Source organism: Vanacampus margaritifer, chromosome 15 (assembly GCF_051991255.1).
Source record: "Vanacampus margaritifer isolate UIUO_Vmar chromosome 15, RoL_Vmar_1.0, whole genome shotgun sequence".
In the NCBI taxonomy this organism is placed as follows: domain Eukaryota; kingdom Metazoa; phylum Chordata; class Actinopteri; order Syngnathiformes; family Syngnathidae; genus Vanacampus; species Vanacampus margaritifer.
This window is the reverse complement of record NC_135446.1, coordinates 12,704,254-12,724,207: the sequence shown is the minus strand read 5'-3', so window position 1 is coordinate 12,724,207 and position 19,954 is coordinate 12,704,254. Positions and strand designations below refer to the sequence as shown.

The following is a 19,954-nucleotide window of genomic DNA, read 5'->3' as shown; positions in this document are numbered from 1 at the left end:
ACATAAACCAAATCATAACACATTTATTTCATTTTCTTTCGCATGTAATATATAAGTTGGTCATCAAAAGCAATTAGTTTTTTTATCTTTATTTTTTTTTTTAAATGAGGGCTGCAACCGTTGGTTATACTTTATACTGTTGAATCATAATAATAATATTAATTCATCAATGAATTGAACATTTGAATTTCCATCCTTTATTTAAAAAATGGGACACCATTTCAAATTGGCAATGCAGAAACTGCAAAACTACAAATAGGATGATGATTCACGAATTAGTTTCATCCATAACATCTGCCGGAAAATTGGCAAAAATGTTGACTTTTCAAAGTAAGCGCAAACGTTTGCAAATGTCTTATTTTGATTCAACACAAAAATAATGAGTCTTCTCTCAAGGAAGGCTACAGAAATCGGACAATATTTACTGTTGAGATTTTGACAATATGAAGTTAAACAATGTCTCTAAGTGTGTAATCGATTCTTGAAATAGTTGTTGATTAATTTGAAAAGTTAGACGTTGAGTAATCAATTAATTGTTCTGTCATCTAAATATAAGATTCAATTTTAATACAGCTAAAAAATTAAAAAAAAAAATCCCCTGAACAACTCTTGTATGTTTCTGTATTTTGCGCATGGGTTATTTGAAATATCCTATATATTGATTTTCAACCGATAAGCAATAGTTATAGTGTTTTTTATTTTATTTTATCATTTTTCTCAAGTGAATCTAATGAACCTGTCAGTGCTGCAGATGCAGCAGCGTTTGGAGCCGAAGGGGGCGGCCGCTGAGTGCATCAGCATCTCTCTCGTCATCCTCATCAAGCTTGCACGACCCGCATCCTTGCAAACATGCGAAGTATCGACACCATGAAAGGTGTGCAAGGATAAACATGATGATGAGGTGAGGACGCACTCGGCGATTGTTTTTCATTTTCGATTAAGAAAGCGTTATTTTTATTTTAGCATACGGCAGCCCGTGATGCTATATTCCAGTACCGACCATCGGTTTTACTGATATGTGGTTGTATTTTTTTTCTTCACAAAGTCATCATCGCTCGATACATCATTGGATGTTATAACACCATGTTGCGTTTTTCCAAAAATGATTCATTAAAGTAAAAGACACATCGAAGTGTGGCAGTTTGACAGCTGCCGTCACGCTTAAGCTTAGCATTAATACCATTGGCTGAGAGGCATCACGTGACTCGCACTCCGGAAGTTCTGCTTAGAAAATAAACAACAATTTCGTTCTGGTTTTATTTATTGTTATAACATTCTATAAGTTAGACCTTCACACTTCTTAATAAATTATTGACAGGAGCGTTTTTTACCCGATACAATGATATATTTATAATATGGAGGTATACGTAGATACCGCATTGAGCGCATTCAACTGTTGTTGTAATACGCCAATGTGTGCGCCGTATTGGATGTGGCAGCACTGCCCAAAAAACTCATGTAAAAAAAATGGACCGAACTTAATAAAGAGACAACCTACAAAGTTTATGCATCAATGTAAGACCCCCCCCCCCCTCCACACACACACACACAGAATGTCATTATTTCACAGTAAATGATTAAAAGCACGTTATTTCACATGAAATTCTATTTATACAATTTCCTCACTTAAGTGTGCATGCATTAACTGACCTTGCTAGCTGTTTCATATGTCTGTCTATCTTCTCCAGGCGTGACTGGGATAAGAGCCGATGTGTTGATGAGCAGTCAAGAGCTGGCTCCAGTGCCCAGCGTGGAGACATGGAGACCAACCTGAGGCAATCCCCCGTGCGGGAGCACATCAACCCATTCACCGAGCTGCCCCACACGGCTCGCTATTACCAGATCCTCAAGATGCGTCAACAGCTGCCTGTGTGGGACTACCGAAAGAACTTCACACACCTCTTGATGAATCATCAGTGTTTTGTCATTGTAGGAGAGACTGGCTCTGGAAAGACCACACAGGTAGAAGAAAGGAGAGTTTTCTGCCCCCTCACATGGAATTATAAATAATTAATGTTTAAAATGCAGGAACATGGACTTGTTGTATAAAGTATATGTGTATATGTAATTTACATGACTGACTCAGCAGAAATAACAACATCTCAAGAAGTTAATTCTGACTAAGCTCTGTTTTTCACCTTCGCTTTATTTGTCCGTCAGATCCCCCAGTGGTGTGTGGAAACGGTTCAATCCATGGCGGGAGCCAAGCGAGCGGTGGCTTGCACCCAGCCCAGGCGGGTGGCGGCCATGAGTGTTGCCCGGAGGGTGGCTGAGGAGATGGACGTCACGCTGGGCCAAGAAGTAGGCTACTCGATCCGCTTCGAGGACTGCAGCTCTACTAAGACCGTGCTCAAGTAAGAACACATGTCACCCTGAGGTGCTTAACCTCCACCAAGGCTTAACTCAGAAGTCATTGCAGTGATGCTATGAACATATTCATGTCAATTCCAACTTCACAGGATCCTGACAGGAATAAAAGCATCCTCAAATCACATTTTATCTCCTCAGGTACTTGACGGACGGGATGTTGTTGCGTGAGGCCATGAGCGACCCGCAGCTGGAGCAATATGCCGTCATTGTGCTGGATGAGGCTCACGAACGCACCCTCGCCACGGACATCCTCATAGGCATACTCAAGCGGGTGCTCAGTCAAAGAGCGGAACTCAAGGTAAATGTGATTCCCCTGATTGGTACTTGACATGTATACACACCTTTTCACACTGGGCAGTTTTATTTATTTTCGTTGTACATGTTTATCTAAATAGAAACAGCTGGTTTCTTAAAATGGAACAGCAAAACAGCAGAGGCTCCAGAATTGAACCCTGTGGAACACCATACGTTCTGTTATGCATGTGAATTCATATTGCACATATTCATCCGACTACTTTCTTTTTCATAATATGAAGGGATTACAATAATAAAGAAATCACACAATGTACCATCACAACGGCCACAAGTCGACTACTGAGCGCATCAAATTCCCTTGCAGCACAGATAGGCCAAGCGATGTAGCGTGATCACCTGCAGCAGTCATCATATATGCCTTGCTCATTATAGGTGTAGAAACACTGGTCTGAAAAATCTGGATTTGGTTCTTTAAATGCAACAGAGATGTCCTTGTTGCTCCGTACGAAGAGGCCCTAAACCCGAATCGGCCGTTAACCGCAACACTCATAAAGCAGATGGATAACGCCTTAGTTGTTTGTCATTGTGGAATCTGAGGTTATTGCGAACGATCCTCCTCCCAACTGTACGCCCTCCCCATATCCTCTATCCCCGTCGGCTGCTGAATCCGGGATGTTTAATTTGCCTTGATTAAGAACAATTACGATGCCCCGCCGAGCGTAAAGCGAAAATGCCGCGACGCCAGCCTCGGAAAATAGCGGAGGTTGAAAATGGGGGCGAAGCGCTTCCCATCAGAATTCTAATGCGCTCCATGTGATGGCTCGTGAGGGAACGACGCGTACCCAATATGGGCGATCGAGGACTAGGGCGTCCCGTGTAGGTCGCCGACATCTTGCGTTGGCATCCACAAGCCTAATAAACAGCCTCATTCATCCTGTGTGGCTTTTTACCACCTTGGGTCATCATCATCATCACGCAATGTGAACTCATTCTCCGCTCGAGTGCCCGCTCCATAATCGCCATCTTGTTTTCTCACGACTCCCCCCCCTGGATGTCTTTTCTTACTCCAGGTTGTCATCATGAGCGCCACGCTCGACGCCGGCAAGTTCCAGGCGTTCTTTGACGACTGCCCGCTGCTGTCCATCCCCGGACGCACGCACCCCGTTGAGGTCTTCTATACACCCGAACCTGAGCGTGACTACTTGGAGGCGGCCGTCCGCACCGTCATTCAGATCCACATGTGCGAGGAGGACCAAGGGGATATTTTGCTGTTCCTCACTGGGCAAGAGGTACGACTGCAGTAACCCAACACAAGGGATAGAGACTGAGAAACAAATTATAAGTAACTGATGAGTAGTTATAATTGCTAATAGTTTAAACTGTAAATATATTACAAACCAGAGGCGTAGCATGGCATTAGACAAGGCAGGCAATTGCCTGGGGCCCCTTAGCCAGCAGACCCCCCCACCCAGAGGGCACACGGATTTGACACAAACCAGTGACCACATATCCTTCACATAAGCAGTGCAGCAATGACAACTGTTCAATTCAAATTCCCTGAGTCAAGTGGGTTTTTTTTCTTTAAAAAAAAAACAATAGTAAGGTTGATTATTTTATTATTATTTTTTTGTAAATGATCATGAATAGTAGTAAAGCTTTTATTAAAAAAACAAAACAAAAAAAATATCACCATTTATTTATTTATTTATTTTTAATAATAAAAAAATGACTATGTATACAGTAAGGCGTTTTTTAAATAAAAAAACATACATGTATACTAAGTAAGGCTTTTTTTAAATATATTTTTTTATACCATGTATATTAAAACCCTGGAGAACACACGGGGTCAAATTTGGCCCCTATAAATTCTGCTACCCAAATAACAAAGACCTTTTTTTTTCTTCTTTTTTTTTTTTACAAATTTAACTTCAAAAGTCCAGAGTGCCACTTCTGACCCCTGCATGGGGCCATCTAGTGGATGAATATTGCACTTACATGAGCCAGAGTGGTGGTGACAAGATGGCTGGCAACATGCTGTTTTGTTGAGCTGGAAATCAATCCAAACAAAACCATCTTCTCAGCAAACCATCAGATGGTAAAATCGTGTTTTTTTTTTGTTAATCTATTTCATATCATGTTGCAGAATGCCTAGGAGTATGTTTTATATATATATTTTGACAAATTAGCAACTCTGAGCTAGTTCAAAAAACAAGGGTTAAAATTGAAAAAACATATATTTTGGTGTTCAGTGAACTTATAGCAGTCATTTAATATATAATTCATAATTTTCCAAAAAAGAAAAGGGTTTTTGGGTTCTCCAGGGTTAAGGTTGTTGTTTTTTTTTAATCACAAGATGACCATGTATATAATAAGGCTTTTTTTTTAAACCCAATTTGTAATTTTATTTTCCAGTTTTTTAGGTCACTTAGAATTCTTGCTAAAGTTAAACAAACTAAAACAAAACAAGTCCCATGAATGAAGCACAATTAATGGTGATTGTTTAAAGAAATTAAAGATGTGCAATTTTAAAATGACGTACTACAGTATGTATACTACCAATGGCCGCCGGGCCCCCCAATCTTCTTGCTTGGGGCCCCTGGAGAATGTTGCTACGCCACTGCCACAAACTATAACCTCAAAATAGTTTACTATCCTAGGTGCATGCACATATGACATCCACTCCATAACAACCCACGCAGCAAAAATTGGAGAGTAAAAATTGCAGAGTTAAATTCGTAGGAGTTAATTTTAACTCCCAAATTGTAATTTTAATACTTTCAGAGTTAAATGTTGTCCAGAGTAGATGTTTGGTTGACCGCCATTTTCGGGCTCACCATTTGAGTTGTTTGTCCAGCAAGTTCCGAGGGTTCACTGGCCATGATGATGCGTTTTTGAGGCAGTTTCTTAAGAACACTAATGCAAATAGCATACCTAAGTAAAGAGGAGAGGAGTGACCAACTAGTCGGGCTCTTCTCTGCACAATCTCCTGATATTAAGTCATTTCTTTCCCCCGCGCACGCTTGCCCACGTGTAATGGAGGGCAGGGTTCACTCTCGGGATGATGAATTTGGTTGCAGCTGGATACACACACGCACTCACAGGAAAACTCACCAAACGTCTACAGATTGCAAGTCGAAGCCCGATAAAGAAGCACTTTGGAAATCTTAATGACATTTTTTTTTAACTTGTTGCCATTGCAGGAAATAAACAAATGTGGACAGAGGGTTTATTCTTGGGTGGGTGGTTTGGGGGGGGGTAAACTAGCTTAATTTCGCATTCGCGCCACCAACTGATTTCATCCTTTCACTGCAAGGAAGCCAATATGAATTGATGGTGGTACACTTGTAGCTTAAATTTTGCTTCTATCTCAAGACAAAAAAATTGTCAAATGGAAACTCGTATCTTGAAAAAAAAAAATCCTAAATCAAAATTGGTATAGACAAATGTTTGAATTCTAAATTGAGGCCCCGTGCGTGGGTCATGCTCTTCATTTTTTTTAATTTATGTTATCACACATCCTAATTGGGTTATAGGAGTGTAATGTTCAAAGCGTGCCGTCACAGCCTCCTTCTAGCTCTTCTTCTTCACCTCTACGGCCTGGCAGCAACTTTGAAGTGGACTAATGATGGGGAGGCAAACCCTGTCCGTATTTTCTTTTTTTTCTTTTCTTTTGAGTTTGGAGCGCGTGAAAAGCTGATCAGAGCACCTGCTCTCAACACCAAACCCACCCCAGCTGTCTAGCAAAGATAAGTCCTAATATTTAAGCCTCCCCCTCAGCTGCGAGCGTCAAAACACAGCACAGCAGTGTGTTGAGTGGGGTAAATCCAGAGAGGGTGGCCTCGTGGAGGAAAGCGTGGGGGAATTGGCTGGTGGACACGACCCAACACGTGGGTCGTATTCCTCCGGGAGTGCCAGCCCAGCTTGCTTCCAGCGCTTTGGCAAAGAGCGCTGTTTTTTTCTCTCCGTGGCAGCTGCCGCGTCCCGAGGCTTGATTGGCTATTAATACTCCGGCTAATTCGACCGATCCATTCCGATTTGCCGTTTCCCCACTTGTCAGCGCGTTGATTAAGAGGCACGCGGCCATCGCCGGGCTTTGACTTCATGTGATGTATGTACATGGGGGCCACCGGGGGGGCTCGCTTGTTCGCGTCTAACAAATCTAAAAAAAATCTAATAGACATTTTTGGCTTTGAAAGCATCACTTTGAATTCTGCCAAATATGGCTGGATCTCAATAGATTTGCGGGTGTACCTCTTGAAGTGACTATAAATCCTATCTATCTATCTATCTATCTATCTATCTATCTATCTATCTATCTATCTATCTATCTATCTATCTATCTATCTATCACTCCCTTTCTCTCTCGCGCTCACTCTCTGTCATGCAATGCCCTCATTGGCCTACAGGTGGTGCTACAGCCCCAGCTTGTAATCACAGGCCTGAATGTTGACAGTTAAAAAAAAGAAAGGAACAAAAAGAAAAGGAACTAAATATATGTACAGTTTTGAGATGTTTCTATGTGGATGTGAGTGCAATAAATAAAAGTGTCCAGCCTGTCAACTCCAAGTGCATGTGTTGCGTTGCGCTGGCGATGTCATGTTCTCTAACTCCAGCCGCCACTCAGGCCTCGCTTCAGTCTGGCTCCTGAAGCTCAGGCCTGACTCAACTGATTTGCCGCCGGTGAGGCATATTCCGATTTACAGCGCTACGCTGTGGAATCATGAAGCGTGTTTGTGTCTGGCTCTGGCCTCGCACGCCACGTTTTCTCTGATTGCTGCATTCGACAACCGAGCAGCGGGAAGCTCGCTGAGAAGTCAAAATGGAGGGATAGCTCCAACTTAGTAGTAGCAGGATGCTTCTTTTTCCAGGCTACTTTGTTTGACTGGCGCTCGGCATGTTTTTTTTTTACAGGAAATTGAGGAAGCATGCAAGCGCATCAAGATGGAGGTCAGCGATCTTGGGCCCGACGCCGGCGACGTGAAAATCATCCCCCTGTACTCCACGCTGCCTCCATTGCAGCAACAGAGGATCTTTGAGCCAGCTCCTGCTAATAAACCCAATGGCGCCATCGGGAGGAAGGTAAACAGAAATCTATATCCATATCAAAATTTAGCAGAACGACTACAAATAACTCAGTTAAAGATCAGACACCAAGCTATTTTTACATATAGGCTCGTGAACATATTGGACGTGCGCCTTTAACTCTTTGACTGCCAAAAACGTTCAATAACGTTTAGTAAAATCCTATGGAGGAGTGCCAAAGACGTTAAAAGACGTTTTTTTCAAAACAGAGGTGAAACTAACCATTTTCTATTGTTGATTACTGAAAAACAGAATAAGGTAGAAACAAAATTTATTTTTTGATGAAAGATGAGAGTCCAATCTTTCATTTGGTAGTATGTGTGTTTCCATAGTCCAAACACATAATTTTCTGTGGACCTTGAAAGATCAGTCAAAAATGCTTAAATCGGCTGGCACCCACGGCATCCCTTTTCTGAAAACGTCTAGCAGTCAAAGAGTTAAGGGGCGTGGCCTAGTGAGGGATGTCGCTCCTTGCGTGTGTTTTCATTATGCATTTGTGTGTTTCACTGTTTGTCCGGTTGAATAAACGGCTGAAAGTGCACTCTGGCTCTCCTTTCAGTCCGTTAATTGTTTTGCTGCTTTATGTTTGCATATACAGTACACTGGCGCCTTGAGATGAAAAATCTTTGTATCTCTTGAAATCAATAGAAATGCAACAAAAACAAGTCACTGACACGAAATGGGAAATAAAATAAGGAGCGACACCATGAGCCAGCAATCCCGTCCACAAATGGAAGGAGGAGGTAACATGTACTCCTCCTGGGCGGCCTCACGTTGAGTGAAAAATGCAGAGATGTCATCGGAGCCTTCCCGAGAGGAAGTCGTGAAAAAGAATTAAGGCTTGTCACGCCCGCCGCTGCGCATGCTAACGACTGCATTAGGAAGCCCTCAATTAACATAAAGCACTCGCTCGTCATTTATTCGCCATTTGTCCGGGAGAGCCGCTGATTGTCTTGCCTTTTTTTTTTTTTCCAAGACTGTAATCTTACTTGGACAAATGTGCTACAATGAGTTTATCTGGAGTGTTCCGTCAAATGTCTCCCGCGCTCTCTCGACGCTTTTAAACACGCGGACGCATCATTTGACGCTCCTTTCACTCAAACCCCACGGCTTTATTTGTCAACAAAGCTCGGGTCCCGAGCGCTAAACTGTGAGCGATGGCCTGCTTTAGCCGCTGCGCTCGCTCCCTCTGCAGGTAATAACCCAGAAATAACACGCAGAAACGACGCTTTAATGATATTACTGATGAAGCAAGGCCCGGATTATCCAGTGCGCCAACAGACTGGAAGGAGCCAGCAGGCGTCGGGCGTAATGGCCCCGGCCGAGATAATCCTTCACAATCAATGCAGTCAATGAAGCCGACTATATGACGGGGAAATGGGAGAGGGTGTCATGCGCGGCAGCTGCTTCTGACTCACAGACAACCTCGCCTATTGGCATGTTTTAATTCGTCACTGGTAAGCGCTCAGCCATCTTTTCCCCTTGGCTCAAGACAGTTTAATTCTTCAAAACTCTCTTAACTCATTCTCTCCCAGCCTTTTTTACTGAAGCAACCCCCTTTTGCTCCCGGCTGTTTTACTGGAATTTAACTGATTTTGCAAAGCCCACAGAATATTGTGTTGCTATAAACTATATATAGAATCTCTTCTTTTATCAGGAAAAAAAGTATATTTGTATCTGTTTCCGTTTGGCAGGAATCAGCATTAGAATATAGCTAAGTTTCATTATTATTCACATTCTATTGAAGAAGAATAAAATTATTTGTCCTCTTTGCGTGTTCCAAAACTTGACGACAGATTTAATGTAAAAAAAAACACCATTGATTTTAATCTAACAGAGATCTCTGGACATTGTAACAGACTCCAATTCATCACTTAACAGGTGGAATTCAGAGCGCCGAATGTGCCTCTTCCGCGTGTAAAATGGCTTCTTATAGTTAAAACCGACCGCCTCTCTTTCATTTGTAGACAAAACATACTCTCTGGGTACTTTTCCATGAGCGATGGCGAAAACAGAGTCAGGGGTGCGTGTTCGAAACAGATTCTGTTCTCAAGGACCAAATGTGTTTTCCCACAGAGAAGGAACTTCTAGACCAAATAATATGTCCCAGCTTAAGGTCAAATTATACTGAGTTCAACACTACTTGCTTTACACGTCTATAAAACCTTTCAACATGGTTAATATAAAGAATTAAGATGTTAATAATATATAATGATGGTTAATATATGAAAATAAAGAATTTAAATGTTAATAATATCTAACTATTCCTGGTGAAAATACTGGCAAAAAGAGCTTGTTGCAAAATGGCCATGGCTGATCTCTTATACTCTGCAGCCACCTGCTGGCCATTTAAAAAAAAAAAAAACTACCAATGTTTTAAGCCACTTAATTTTCTGAATCATGAATCTGCATCAAAGCTCGTGCGTGAAAAATGATAAAACACGTAAAAATATGTTTTTGGGAGTAAAGGACAAAACAAAAACCATATTTACACATTTTTAGGTTTGAATGTGTTAAATTGAGTTAAACTGAGCTAAGACAGTTTCACTTAGTAAACTGAAGTTTGGAAGACTTGTTTACGAGTAGATGCACAAAAAAAGTCTCAAGGTTTGAAGTGCCCATTTTATAGTAATTTTTACCATTTCCACATTAACCCTTAACCCTAACCCTTCAAAAACTACCATGAAAATATTTCTGATACTGTCTAGTATACTAGACTGATGGATAATGTAAAGTTGTGAAGCATTTGTTTTCAACTGGAGCACGGCGGTGAAGTTTGATGACTCGCCATAAAACTCAACTCAAATAATTCAGGTCCACAAGCCAAGACAGTTTCCCTGAGCAACGTGATGAGTATGTACATAAATACTGTATACAGCAGAATAATTCTCGAAGGTTTCCCCACTTATGACAAGATTCACGGTTGCCTCACCTTGGTAGAACATGGCTTGCCGATGCGCACGGAAAGAAGCATTCTTTTTTTCTTTTCCCCGACGCCCACCCGCATATTAAGTTATGACACTAGAGAGGCAGTTGCCAGTTGGAGTGGGCCATTAGTCAGCCGTCACAGTCGCGAGTGCTGCGATGAATCTAAAAGGGCCTCCGTTATATAAGGAGAACTCACCCCAGCGGCGAGCGCTTTGCGTTCGCGTGATGTGCTGTTTGCGTATATGCTGACAGCCAGAGACCCGTCGGGCGCCATGACTCATTTGACTGTCTATTCTCATAGGCAGCCTTGCTATGGGGATAATTGTAATCAAAACAGATTCTGGAGGTTCTTTCTCCTCTTCTATTGGCAAATATTACTTTTCATTGTGTTGAGAGTCTTCTGCCTAGATTTAGTCATAACTGTTTTAATTTACTTATTTCCTCAGTAGAACTTTTATCTGTGGATGCGTCTTTGTAAGTGCTGTCGCAATTTCTGCTCATGTCATCATGTCTAGAGGACCTCGTCTGTTTCCACATCAACGGGGTTGAACTCAATGTGTATTGGATGATATGCTGTAAAAAGTGTAAAAAGTCTTATCTGCTTCAAGATAGTATAAGAATGCTGTGAGTCCGCTGTAACTACACACTTGCGAGAGGACTGCAGCCATTTGTCTGTAAACTTGCTTGTGTCCGGAATATTCTGTAAAATAAATCCTTCGAAGGACCTGTTCACCGATCTCCAGTCTGTATTCAGAAAATCAACATTCTCTCTACCTGAACAACAACGAACACGCAGAAGACAAAGATAGTCTTCCAACAATTGCCTCCAGTCAAAAACTCCAAGTGGACCCAAATAGATGACTAAATCGAAGATTTTAACTTTTGGTCAAGATGTATCAACATTTATTCAAAGAGATTTGACTATACGTCCTCCTTTCCACACAGGTTGTTGTGTCAACAAACATCGCAGAGACGTCCCTCACCATAGACGGCGTTGTGTTTGTGATCGATCCTGGGTTCGCTAAGCAAAAGGTTGGCAGAGCTCGCTGTGCAGCATATTTCTTAGATGGTTTATTTAGCTCGAGACAGATTTCCCTCCTTGTACAGGTGTACAACCCTCGCATCCGAGTGGAATCCCTTCTGGTGTCGGCCATCAGCAAATCTTCAGCACAGCAGAGGACGGGCCGAGCTGGACGCACGCGTCCCGGGAAGTGCTTCCGCCTCTACACAAAAAAGACCTACAGGACAGAGATGCAGGTAGGAAGCGGTAAATACCAGAAAATTTTAAGACTGACTTCGCTTACTCGCACAGGACAACGCCTATCCAGAGATCCTCAGGTCCAATCTGGGCTCCACGGTGCTGCAGCTGAAGAAGTTGGGAATTGACGACCTGGTGCATTTTGACTTCATGGATCCGCCAGGTTTGTGTGAAAATATAAATAAATATAATATGGCTGATTTATTCGCTACATGAAAACATCCATGCACATTAGCAATGTGTCACCAGCATCACTGATTGTGAAATGTCATAGAAAGTCTAAAATAATTAGCATCGATGTTACAAGAATTATAAATCTTCAAACAACTGCATCACATACAAAAACAGAAAATTAAACATTTTATGTTCAGACCCCAAACTATTCAACCTTGATTTTCGATCCAGTGAATCTCACTGCTGCCAAATTTAAAAACGGGAAACTCAAAATTTTGACTTGCCTGTGTAGCACGGTGGGTGACTGCTTAGCACGTCCGCCTCCCAGTGCAGAGGACGTGGGATCGAGTCCGGGCTTCGGCCTTCCTGGCTGGAGTTTGCATGTTCTCCCCGTGCTTGCGTGGGTTTTTTCCGGGTACTCCGGTTTCCTCCCAGACATGCATGGCTGGTTAATTGAGCACTCCAAATTGTCCATAGGTGCGATTGTGAGTGTGGATGGTTGTTCGTCTCTGTGTGCCCTGCGATTGGCTGGCAACCAGTTCAGGGTGTACCCCGCCCACCGCCCGAAGCCAGCTGGGATAGGCTCCAGCGCCCCCCGCGACCTTTGTGAGGACAAGCGTTTAAGAAAATGGATGGATGCATACTTATGGTAAAAACCCATTTAAAAATGGTCTGCAATATAGCGGGGGTACGAAAGATAAACCGCAATCTCGCCAGGGATCTTCGTCCTCTCATATTTGATTTCATATCAGACAACTCTGCCGTCTTGATTAGGATCAGTGTCGTCTTAATCGATACAAACGCAGTTACAATGCGCGCTGAAACGTTGCGGCCGTTTGATGCGCGGTATTAAATCGGGGTCCGCCGTGCCGCTCGGGAGCCGGCGAAAGACGACGAGATCAAATGATCCCGACAGATATCAAACGCTGCATATTTGGAGATTTTCGGAGCGCTTGCAGTTTTGATGAGCAGTTTTACTTGCAAGCGGTTGCTGTGAATCACGCTGGAATTAGGCCAAGCAGATTCCCCGTGAGAGCGCGCGTTACTACATCTTCCCGAGGAGACCGCCCGCCCCTTCCTCCTCGCCGTGATATAGTTTTCATCTCACCTCTGAGATTAAACCCATCTCTCCCCCCGTCCCGCGTGGCAAGCGCCATTTTGCGAACGAAATTGGTTACATCAATAGCGGCGCTATCGCCTCGGCTATTGCCTCCTCTTTTATATTCCTCCAGTGACTGACCTCCACCATCACCCCCGCATTCCTCACAAAATGGAAGCGTCAACATATCGGATCGGCCTCGTCTGCCGGCCGAGCGGGAACGGCTGAAGTGGGGAGGAAGGATGACTTTTTATTCCTTTGATGCACCGGTGGCATTGACGCCGCAACCTAACAAGCTCCTGGAAGCTGCCGCACGCTTTGAGTCCTGGACAGACTCTTTATAATATCTCGTCGCTTCCGATCGATTTTTATGCGCCCGCCTCCGAGTAAATGGGCCGGCCAGGGATGCGTCTCCAGAGGCGGCGCGCTATGATATAAAGACTTAACAGCGTGTTTTGTTTGCCTGTTCCTGCCGCTGTGTGGATGTGTGTGTTTTTTTTTCTCGGCTGACTGGTGCTGTCCGGCTAATCAGCCCCAAACGCCAATGACTTATCGGACGATGGTTTCATTTGCCTTGTGACATTTCCAAAAGAAGTTCCTTTGAGCCGCAACCAAGTTTATTGTTGCTTTGGCCCTCAGTGAGGATAGTGCATCCCTGCGTGTTCATGCGTTCATATACTTGAGTGTCTTACTATGTCTGCGCGGTGAGTGCAACATTCAGGAAAAGCCTTTTCGATACCCCGGATCAACATTTTTTTTTTTTTTAGCCATTTAAATGAACTCGACTCCCGTTTTTGCCTTTTCCTGAAAGGAACTGAGAGAAGATTAATTTTTGCGTGACTGGGCATTGGAGTCAATAATTGCATCTGGATTAAATTCAGGATGCAAATTACCTTCTTGGGGACAGATTGCCTGAAAACGCACCATTTTTATTTATTTTTTTGCAAGTTGTATATCTTAGTAGAGTAAATGTATTTTAATGCTGCTCATGAAAAAACTCACTCAAGTCAAAATTTAGAAAATATTTTTAGATTAGTCACAGATGACACATACGCCATTGAGCAGGCCATTTTCATCTGAAGCAGCCATTTTGGGCAATAAAGGAATTCCCCAAATTAGTCACTTAAATTGTGGTGCTCCCCCCCCCGTCCTACTCAATGCTTCTCAAACTTTTTACATCAAGTACATAAATATATAAATATATAAATAAATACTGAAGTCAATATAATTATTCAGATCAATGAGTTCTCCACAATATCAATCTGGGACTGCTCGGCTGTGATTTGCTCGGGAAAGGCGGGACATTCTGTACAATACTTTGAGCTGATTGCAAGGTTTATGAAGCAGCAAAATCACCTGTTTTTATCCATCTCAATGCAGGAGGCGGCCATTTTATCCGCTTGCATGTCGACTGAAAATGATATCTTGCAAACATCACATGACCAAATGCAGAAAACAGGTAAGCCATGATTGGTTGTTACCTAAGCCCTGAAAAACTGTGATGTCATTTTCAGCAAGTGGCAAAATGGCCGCCCCCTGAGATAGATAAAAACTGGTGGATTTTGCTGCTTTATTCATACTACACAAGCACAATTAATCAGAATACCGACTGATGGGGCTGCATGGAAGATATTGCAGAGAAAATTTTAGTGTGACTTCCCAATTTAAAGAAGAATTGTACTTAGGCAGGTGGTGCTTTAGCATATGCTACCACTAGAGAGAGCCTTCATACAACACATTGAGAATTCCCGGCCTTGGACATCGCAGGATAGCGTCAAAGTCCGATGACGTAAAACTTGTCTTGGCCCTCCCCGGCAGCTCCCGAGACCCTGATGCGAGCCCTGGAGCTGCTCAACCACCTGGAGGCTCTGGACGACGACGGCAACCTGACGGGCCTGGGCGGCGTGATGGCCGAGTTCCCGCTGGATCCGCAGTTGGCCAAGATGGTCGTCACCAGCTGCGAGTTGGGTTGCTCGGACGAGGCGCTTTCCATCACCGCCATGCTGTCAGGTAGGTCCTCTCTGACTTTCTGTGACTCTTCCAGTCTCTCTGTGTCGCTGTTTTAATGTACTAGCAGACTGCAGCAGATGTGATCGGACATTTTGTCATTCATTGCAATTCAATTCAAATTTTTGATGAACTGATTTTTAGCATTTAAAAAACCTGAATGCAACAAATATTCCAGGACTCTCGATAATGTCAATGTTTGGTGTGGGCTGTGCTTTGCCCACCCCTGGGTTAACCTCTCCCTGTGGGCACATACCAACCTTGTTTAGTCCCGCAGTGCTTCATGCGACCCCCTGAGGCCAAAAAGGCGGCCGACGATGCCAAAATGCACCTAGCCCACCCGGACGGAGACCATCTGACTCTTCTCAACGTCTACCTTGACTTCCAACAAAGTGAGTAAGCATTTGTGTGGCTTCCCCTCGTCTCGATTCTGACCCCGTCACCTTCCCGCGCAGGCCACCGGTCGTCGCAGTGGTGCTACGACAACTTTGTCAGCTACCGCTCGCTGATGGCGGCGGACAGCGTGCGCCTGCAGCTGAGCCGGATCATGGAGCGCTCGGGCTTGCCCCTGCAGAGCTGCGAGGGGGATGACAGCCAAGTTCGCCGCATGCTGCTCACTGGTTTCTTTATGCAGGTTGCTGTTAATTGCATAATCACATTTTTCTGATTGCGGTTTATCCACAGATTATTGTTGTTTGGTATTTTTTTAAACAACAATGAAGCAATATCACGTGAGACCACCCAACTACCCCCCTTAATGCTTTTCTCCACATGTCTCTGGTCTCAATTTGGGCAGGTTGCTCACCTGGAGCGCAGCGGCCACTATTTGACAGTGAAGGACAAGCAGGTGGTCCAGCTGCACCCGTCCAGCGTGCTGGGCCGCAAGCCCGAGTGGCTCCTCTATGGCGAGTACGTGCTCACCGCCAAGAACTACATCCGCATGTGCACCCGCATCCACCCGCAGTGGTGAGTCTTGCCCACTCGAACGTCATTCTCAACTGTTGAGGAAATGTGCAATTATTTATTAATTCCAAATAATGTGCCTTTTTTCTGTGTGCCAGTGGCATATATTGACATTTCATCACAATATATACTATATATGTTAAATATATACTCTAATAACAGTTGTCAGTTGGGTCAAAAATAACCCAATTATAGGTGAAAAGTGGACAGATCATCGACTTGGATCAATTTGACTCAACATTGGGTCAAAAAAGAAAAAAAAAGAAAATAAGTCGTTTTGTATAAAACAACCCAGAAAGTTGGGTCAGATCCTCTACTTTGGTTAATTTGACCCAACTCTCTGGGTTATTTTGAAAAAACAAAACAAAAAAACAAAGGTAATTTTGTATAAAACAACCCAGAAAGTTGGGTCAGATCCTCTACTTTGGTTAATTTGACCCAATTTTCTGGGTTATTTTGAGAGAGAAAAAAAATAGGTAATTTTGCATAAACCAACCCAAAAAGTTGGGTCAGATCCTCTACTTTGGTTAATTTGACCTAACTTTCTGAGTAATTTTGCAAAACAAAAAACAACAACCCAGAAAGTTGAGTCAAATCCTCTACTTTGGTTAATTTGTCCCAACTTTCTGGGTAATTTTGCAAAAAAAACAAAACAAAAAAAAACAACAACCCAGAAAATTGAGTTATTTTTGAAAAAAGAAGCAGCACGGTGGCTGACTGGTTAGCACGTCCGCCTCCCAGTGCAGAGGACGTGAGATCGAGTCCGGGCTTCAGCCTTCCTGGGTGGAGTTTGCATGTTCTCCCCGTGCTTGCGTGGGTTTTCACCGGGTACTCCGGTTTCCTCCCACATTCCAAAAACATGCATGGCAGGTTAATTGAACACTCCAAATTGTCCCTAGGTGTGAATGTGAGTGTGGTTGTTCGTCTCTGTGTGCCCTGCGATTGGCTGGCAACCAGTTCAGGGTGTACCCCGCCTACTGCCCGAAGCCAGCTGGGATAGGCTCCAGCACCCCCGCGACCCTAGTGAGGAAAAGCGGCCAAGAAAATGGATGGATGGATTGAAAAAAGAAAAAAAGAAGAAGGTAATTTTGTATAAAACAACCCAAAAAGTTGGGTCAGATCCTCTACTTTGGTTAATTTGACCCAATTTTCTGGGTTATTTTCAGAGAGAAAAAAAATAGGTAATTTTGCATAAAACAACCCAAAAAGTTGGGTCAGATCCTCTACTTTGGTTAATTTGTCCCAACTTTCTGAGTAATTTTGCAAAACAAAAAACAACAACCCAGAAAGTTGAGTCAAATCCTCTACTTTGGTTAATTTGACTCAAAACTGTTAGAGTTATTTTTGAAAAAAGAAAAAAAAGAAGAAGGTAATTTTGTATAAAACAACCCAAAAAGTTGGGTCAGATCCTCTACTTAAGTTAATTTGTCCCAACTTTCTGGGTAATTTTGCAAAAAAACAAAACAAAAAAAACAATAACCCAGAAAATTGAGTCAGATCCTCTACTTTGGTTAATATAATCCAACTTTCTGGGTTATTTTTTAAAAGAAAAAAAAGAGAGGTCATTTTGTATAAAACAACCCAAAAAGTTGAGTCAGATCCTTTACTTGGGTTATTTTGACCTAACTTTCAGGTAAAGTTTGGTCTTATCCTCTATTTGGATCAATTTGACCCAGCATAATATATATATTTTTTTTAAAGACCGAAATTTCTGATTTGTTGCTGTTTTTGTTGTTTTGCTAAAAAAAAAAAAGGAAGGTAATTTTGTGTAAAACAACCTAGAAAGTTGGGTCAAATTGCATTTTTGATCCATAATTGGGTTACGTGTGACCCAACTGTTTTTAGTGTTTGGCTCAACAAATACTCTTTTCTGGTACCTGGCCATGACCGAATAGCTTCCTCCTGTATCAAGAAGTTTGAGGACTAATGCAGATGTTCTTTTCAAGGCTGCTGGAAATCGCCCCGCGCTACTACGAGATGAGCAGCTTCCCGCAGTGCGAAGCCAAGAGACAGTTGCAACGCATCAACGGCGAGTTCTCATCCAAGCAAATGTGAAAAAAACTTCAGACCTATTTGTTGCAAGTCAAGGGAACCCATCTTTGAGATTGTCTTTTGTCCCGATCAGTTCTCACCTTGTCAGGTGGGACTGTCATGAATCCGCCTTTCGACTTTTTTGAAAGCCGGGCTGTAGTCACATTTTTCTCTTCTCACACATTCTAAACATGAATTTTGGTATAAAACAACCCCAAGTGTTTGTAATTGGGTCAAACAGGCCTTTCACCTTTCCTTTTAATGAGCTTATATATAAAGGCTCTATCTAGTGGCACAAAACAAAATCTCTCCAAGTACATTTTAGTTGTATTTAACTTTTAGGCTCCATGTGTGTTTTTTTTTTTCGAATTCAAAAACTTTTAAAATGTAAATGAAAGTACAATTTAACTTGAATGTGCAACATTTGAATGAAATCCATATTTAAGTACATTTTTTTCCTACATTTAAGTGCAATGTTATGTTAATGCTTACAAAAATTTTAAATACACTTTTTTTGGAATCAAACGTTTGTCTGTTTTTTGATGAACAATTACGCCTACTTGGCTACTATTTTTAAAATTCGTCATAATGGTACTTGGCCAACCTCCAAAATGTCTGACTCAATGTTTCGCGGTTAATGGGTGGCTACCTGTGCAAGAATATTAGCAGGCATTTTAACATGCTAATTCCTTTGAGGAGATTAGCATGTGTTCTTTTTTGTATTGTTCCAAAAAGAGGGTGGCAGTTTGCCAACAACAAAGGGAAAAAGGGTGAGAGTCGTCCCTCCCCAAGTGAAGCCAATAGAAAGGCCATTAGTCGGCACTGATCTGGAAATTATATGGAATTGATCCTGAGGTAAGAACACTTTTTCAGGCTCGATACTTCCCATTGATTCCGGCTGCTATAATTATAAATGAAAATCGTTACGGAGCCAACTTGTGTTTTGAACTGAGTCACACACACACACACACACGCACGCAAAAGTGATTTCCTCCCCCTGTAATGGAAAGCATTGATATGCGTGATTTAAACTCCTTGAGCTGCCACTTCTTTAGGTACACTTGTCCCCATCTGTTGACATCCGCCAAACAATCAAGGCTCTTCATGTATCCTGCATCTTCATGTTTTGGATGTACACTCCTAAGGAACGGCTGATTTGCGCCCTCTTGTGGCGTGGCATGAATTGAAGCGAAAATTTCAAAATGCACCTTGACGTCGGGTTAAACAAACAAAAAGATGACTGGTAACACAGCTCTAAAATGTCATTGCATTGCGATGATAGCCCATGTTGGGCGTCGGCGAGCCCCAAACTAGCAAACCTCTATAGTCAACAAAATGAGGCCAACTTATTGATCAGGACAAAAGTTTGCTCCCAGTCTGTCTCAAACCACCAAGATGAGCCATTTTTGGGGAGGAAACCCTGTGATTGGTCTGTTATTGTGTGTGTGTCGCAAGCTAAATTTCCCAACCCCACAGCAGGCGGGCGTTGTTTCCAAACAGTGTGAATGATCTGCCCCAATCTGCCGCCACCCCCGGAGTCCGTCCTGGCCGGCCGGCGCCTCATCATCATTTGATGACTGCGGGCAGGAAACTTTTATTGCAGCACAACTCAGCGTTCTGGGAAGTCCATCCACCCACCCACTTTTCCTCCTCTGCCTCCTTGGGCTTTTTTTTTTTTTTTTTTGCTGCACCGTAGCCCGGGCCAGGTGTCTTATTTCCCATCTTGCCGTTCACAGCACAGCCAATCTTTTGGGGAAGATGGCGACGGGAATGTGACAAATCCATCT

At 42.8% G+C, this 19,954-nt stretch overlaps 1 protein-coding gene across 1 annotated transcript; it reads left to right on the top strand.

Annotated features, from left to right (window-relative positions):
* Positions 1-767: 767 nt before the first annotated feature.
* dhx15 (DEAH (Asp-Glu-Ala-His) box helicase 15) lies at positions 768-18,692 on the top strand. Its single transcript, XM_077545309.1, has 14 exons — positions 768-901; positions 1,689-1,962; positions 2,161-2,354; positions 2,509-2,668; positions 3,696-3,914; positions 7,537-7,704; positions 11,581-11,667; positions 11,743-11,892; positions 11,948-12,056; positions 14,985-15,176; positions 15,443-15,565; positions 15,629-15,807; positions 15,970-16,139; positions 18,083-18,692. Exons 1-14 carry the CDS (start codon positions 891-893, stop codon positions 18,189-18,191), a joined length of 2,145 nt encoding a protein of 714 aa, XP_077401435.1. The 5' UTR covers positions 768-890; the 3' UTR covers positions 18,192-18,692.
* The last annotated feature ends 1,262 nt before the right edge of the window (positions 18,693-19,954 follow it).

Excerpts from the sequence above, each read along its gene's own strand:
- dhx15 (XM_077545309.1), top strand. Across the intron at positions 2,355-2,508 it reads TCTACTAAGACCGTGCTCAA|GTACTTGACGGACGGGATGT; the intron begins GTAAGAACACAT and ends TTATCTCCTCAG. Across the intron at positions 15,808-15,969 it reads TCACTGGTTTCTTTATGCAG|GTTGCTCACCTGGAGCGCAG; the intron begins GTTGCTGTTAAT and ends CAATTTGGGCAG.